The sequence below is a fragment of the Bos javanicus genome, chromosome 7 (genome assembly GCF_032452875.1).
Source record: "Bos javanicus breed banteng chromosome 7, ARS-OSU_banteng_1.0, whole genome shotgun sequence".
Lineage (NCBI taxonomy): Eukaryota > Metazoa > Chordata > Mammalia > Artiodactyla > Bovidae > Bos > Bos javanicus.
Window position 1 is genome coordinate 9,940,409 of NC_083874.1, and position 5,017 is coordinate 9,945,425.

The following is a 5,017-nucleotide window of genomic DNA, read 5'->3' on the forward strand; positions in this document are numbered from 1 at the left end:
AAGGAATAGGAGGTATAAAATACTTTCAGTAAAAGTAGAAAGTAAGTATAAGGATCTTATTTATGAACAGGAGGAAACAAATAGGGAAAGTCCATTAGAAAGGAAGTCTTCTACTGTTTCATATGCCTCATATAAAACATATCTAACTTCTGTTGTATTTTTTGTATTTCTGATATTGAATTGGTAGTTTATATTCCAATTGTTTCTTTTCATCTTGGGATATTCAGACTGTAAGATGTTCCATGTCATAACTGTTTCATTATTTACATCCTTGAACAAAAGGTATTTTTGTTCATTTCTTTTTTTTTTTTTTTCTGTGCATCAAAGAGATGTCACTGGAGGTGGAATGTTGATGAAGCAAGGAAACTTTTCTTTATTGCATTGTTTCAGGTGTCATTTGAGTATATTGGATATTATTTTCCCTTAATGTCCATATGCCCATTTCATTTCTCTTTCTTTCACTTTCATACTTTTCATTCTTTTCTAAATACCAAGCAGAAATTGGCTATACCAAAAGTGAACCCCAATTTATGGTTCCATGAGAAGTTTACAAACTGGAATTTCAGGGAAAAATTATATATTATTTTGGAGAATATATAATTCTGACTAGCTGAGCTGTAAGCATTCACAACATAAAGAGAGTGAATCTGGATGACCAATGCATAGTAGTGACACAACCGAGAAGAACATGGTGTATTTATGTGTGTGTGTGTGTGCATGCACACTTGTGCCTTGAAATGGAGAACAGGTCTTAAAGCAGAGGCACCTGGATTCATATGCTAAATGACTTACATACACATGTCAAAATTAAGTCAACAGATGGAACTTAGAAGGGAATCTTTTTTAATTCACAGGATGGTTTTATAGCTAAACTGATAATGTGCAAGGAAACACATGGAAGGAGGGATTTTCTGTGGACTGAAGGTTCAGCTGTAGAAGAAGGCCATCTTGTTCCTCAGCATCCCTGACACCATCTCTAATCATTCCCCCTCCTGCTCATCCCTCTGCCCTACTGGCTTCCTTGTTTGCACTTGAACATGTGGAACAAGCAGCTTCCTCAGGTCCTTAGCAGTGCCAGCTCCCTCTTCCAGGCACACACTTCTGACATCACACCAGCTCCCTGTCTCTCTTTCTTTAGGAATCTGTTCAAACATCTCCTAGTTTGCTGGACTTTCCTGAACATTCAGAACAAAATAACACCTGCTACCACTCTCTTTTATACCTGGTTTTGTTTTCTTCATAGCATCTGTCACATCTAACATATTCTATAGTATTTTATTTGAATATACTCATTCAGTGTTCTTGGATTGCAAGAGGTTTATTTTTTCAGCACTTTCTACTGGGTCAGCACTAATTATGTATTTTGCAAATGAGTGAAGGAATATCACATTTAAATTCTAGAATATATGACCTCTTAGCAAATGTGATGAGAATGGGGCAAAAATTCCTAGTCAGAAATGAAATGAAGCATACCTTCAAAGGGGCTTCTGTAGGACTCAGAGGTTTGTTTGTTTGTTTTAACTTTACAATATTGTATTGGTTTTGCCATATATCAACATGAATCCACCACAGGTATACAAGTGTTCCCCATCTTGAACCCTTCTTCTTCCCCATACCATCCCTCTGGGTCGTCCCAGTGAATTCACCTGCAATGGAATAGCCCTTCAAGAGACTCGAATTCAGTCCCTGGTTTGGGAGGAACCCCTGGAGGAGGGGATGACAACCCACTCCAGAACTCTTTCCTGGGAAATTCCATGGATGGTGGAGGCTGGCATGCTATGGTCCTTGGGATTGGAGAGAGTTGGACATGACTGAAGATGTTAAACATATACACATACGCTCAAAGAGAACTTACCTATAAATAAAATATTAATATCAAATTCTTGAGACAGAAATTGAAATTGTGGTCTTTCATCTATGTGAATTATAGCAGTATGAGTTAAAATTGTCATTATTTTCCTTTTTCCTGGTAGTCACCTCCACCCCATGGAAGCAAGTAACAATACACAAATTTCAGGATTTCTTCTTCTGGGACTTTCAAAGGAGCCCAAACTACAGCCCTTCATCTTTGGGCTTTTCCTCTCCATGTACCTGGTAACTGTGTTTGGAAACCTGCTCATCATCCTGGCTGTTAGCTCAGACCACCACCTCCACACGCCCATGTACTTCTTCCTCTCCAACCTGTCCTTTGTGGACATCTGCTTCACTTCCACCACCATTCCAAAGATGCTGTGGAATATCCAGACCCAGAGTAAAGTAATCACATATGAAGGCTGTATCACCCAGATGTATTTTTATATTCTTTTTGCAGGATTAGATGACATTCTCCTGACTGTGATGGCCTATGATCGGTACGTGGCCATCTGCCACCCACTACACTACACGGTCATCATGAGTTCCCAGCTCTGTGGATCGCTGGTTCTAATATCTTGGTTAATGAGTGTCCTGTATTCCTTGCTACACAGTTTAATGGTGTTGCGATTGTCCTTCCGCCCCACTGTGAAAATCCCCCAATTTTTCTGTGAACTCAATCAGGTGGTACAACTTGCCAGTTCTGATAATTTTCTTAATAACATAGTGATGTATTTAGCAGCTGTCCTGATGGGTGTTGGTCCTTTTGCTGGTATCCTTTACTCTTACTCTAAAATAGTTTCCTGCATATGTAAGATTTCATCAGCTCAAGGGAAATATAAAGCATTTTCTACCTGTGTGTCCCACGTCTCGGTTGTCTTCCTATTTTATTTTACAGCCTTAGGAGTTTACCTTAGCTCTGCTGCTACCCACACCTCACATTCAAGTACAATTGCCTCGGTGATGTACACTGTGGTCACACCCATGCTGAATCCCTTCGTCTACAGTCTGAGGAACAAAGATATAAAGGGGGCTCTGAAGAATTTATATTTGATGCCAAGTATAAAAGACCTATTATACTAGTGCCCTGGATTGCATAACTCAAAGCCTCTGAACCTGAAATTGTGATCTTTGATTATTGTGAAATAAAATTCACTCCTTGTAGGTATTACTTGGGATTTCCAATTGTCTTTCTGTCTTTGGATTCAGCATCTTTATACGATTTAGGCACTTTCTTTACTAAGCTTTATTCTCAGTCTTATATACAGAGTTTTTATTTTTTCCTACTCCACAATTTACATACCTTTGGATAACAAAGTGTTTGGAAATTTCATTTCTTTGATGGGGTATCATAGATTTATGAAGATTTTATTAAGAATAATGTCTTTTTATTAGAGAATTTAGTCTACTAACACACAAAGAGATTATCCATAGGTGCTACTTATTGCCAGTGTGTTACTTGTTTTTTGGTTTTTTAGTTCTTGTTTTTTTCTTCTGTTTCTTAAGATTTGATGATTTGTTTTATTTTTTAATATAAATTTATTTAATTGGAGCTTAATTACTTTACAATATTGTACTGATTTTGCCATACATCAACATGAATCCGTCATAGGTGTACACGTGCTCCCCATCCTGAAACCCCGTAACTCCTCCCTCCCCGTACCATCCCTCTGGGTCATCCCAGTGCACCAGCCCCAAGCATCCAGTATCATGCATCAAACCTGGACTGGTGATTCATTTCATATATAATATTATACATGTTTCAATGCCATTTTCCCAAATCATCCCACCCTATCCCTCTCCCATTTAGTGGTATGCTTTGAGAAAGCTCTGGGAGGTGTTGAAGGACAGGGAAGCCTGGTGTGCTGCAGTCCATTCGCAACAAGTCAGATACAACTAAGTGACTGAAAAACAAAGTAAAGTACTTGTGTTTCTTTCTCTCTAGTTTTTGTTTATCTAGTGTAGTTTCTATGATGTATGGTAAACAGTGGGTTTTTATATGATGACCTACAACTTTATTTTTTAAAACAGGCTGTCTTTTAAATTCCTGCACTTCCAAATAGCACTGCATTTTCACTCCCTGACCTACATTTGTGTGTTGTTTGTTGTTATATTTAAGACCTCCATATTTATCCATTTAATTTTTATTTGTGGATATAATTTAGAAAATCTTTTTGCATATTAAGTTTTCATTTTAGCTTAAGTAATTTGATCCTCAGCCTTTCTGTACATGTGCCTTTACTAGTGGGATTTTGTTTTTCATATAGTTTCTTGCCACTTGTTATGCCTTTTTTTCCTTCCTAGAGAAGATTCTACATCATTCCTTATAGAGTAGGATTAGAATTGATAAATTATTTTAGTCTTTGCTTCTCTGAAAAGTTCCTTATCTCTCCTTCAATTCTAAATGATAATCTTGCTGGGTAGAATGCCCTAGTTTGCAGGTTTTTCCCTCTCAGCAGTTTAAGTATATCCAACTTCTCCCATCTGACAAGTAAAAAAAAAAAAATGTAAAAAAAAAAAAGAAAAGACTTTAGCTGACAGACTTTACAGGGTTCCTTTTTATATGACACTGCTTTACTTATGCTGCCTTTAGAAAGCCATATCTTCAATATTGCAGTTTTAATTGATGCATATTGGTGTGAGTCTTGTTGCTATAATTTTTTTTGGGGGGGTGCTTTTTGCTTCTTGAACCTGAATTTGCTTTTTTATTCAGGTTTGGGAAGTTTTGAGCCATAAGTTTTTCAAACACATTTGACTACCTTCTCTTTTTCTCTTTTCCTTCCTAGACACTTCGATTATGCCAGTGTTGGTGTTCTTAATGTAGTCAAAACACCCTTCACACTATCTCATTTTTCTTTTGTTTTTATCTTTTCTGATTCATTTCCATGATTCTATATTTCAGTTAACTTATGCATTCTTCTATATCACCTGGTATACTATTAATTATTTCTAGTTCCTGTTCATTTTGTTTCTTGCAGTGTCCAGTACTAACTATTTTATGTTATGGTTCCCTATCCTTTTTTCCACAGAATTAAATATTTTATGGTCTTTCACTTATTAACAAAATGCACAGGGCAAATACTGAAAGTAAAACTTCTTTGGAAGATTCCTTGAATCACTTTAGCTTGAGAAAATGGAGTTTTATATCATCTTTACTCATGCATTG

General features: G+C 36.8%; 1 protein-coding gene across 1 annotated transcript; it reads left to right on the forward strand.

Moving 5' to 3' along the window:
• The first annotated feature begins 1,726 nt into the window (after positions 1–1,726).
• LOC133250511 (olfactory receptor-like protein OLF4) lies at positions 1,727–2,934 on the forward strand. The gene has a single exon (XM_061421831.1). It carries the CDS (start codon positions 1,987–1,989, stop codon positions 2,932–2,934), a length of 948 nt encoding a protein of 315 aa, XP_061277815.1. The 5' UTR covers positions 1,727–1,986.
• Positions 2,935–5,017: the final 2,083 nt, after the last annotated feature.

Excerpts from the sequence above, each read along its gene's own strand:
- LOC133250511 (XM_061421831.1), top strand. The coding sequence starts at position 1,987 with ATGGAAGCAAGTAACAATACACAAATTTCAGGATTTCTTCTTCTGGGA.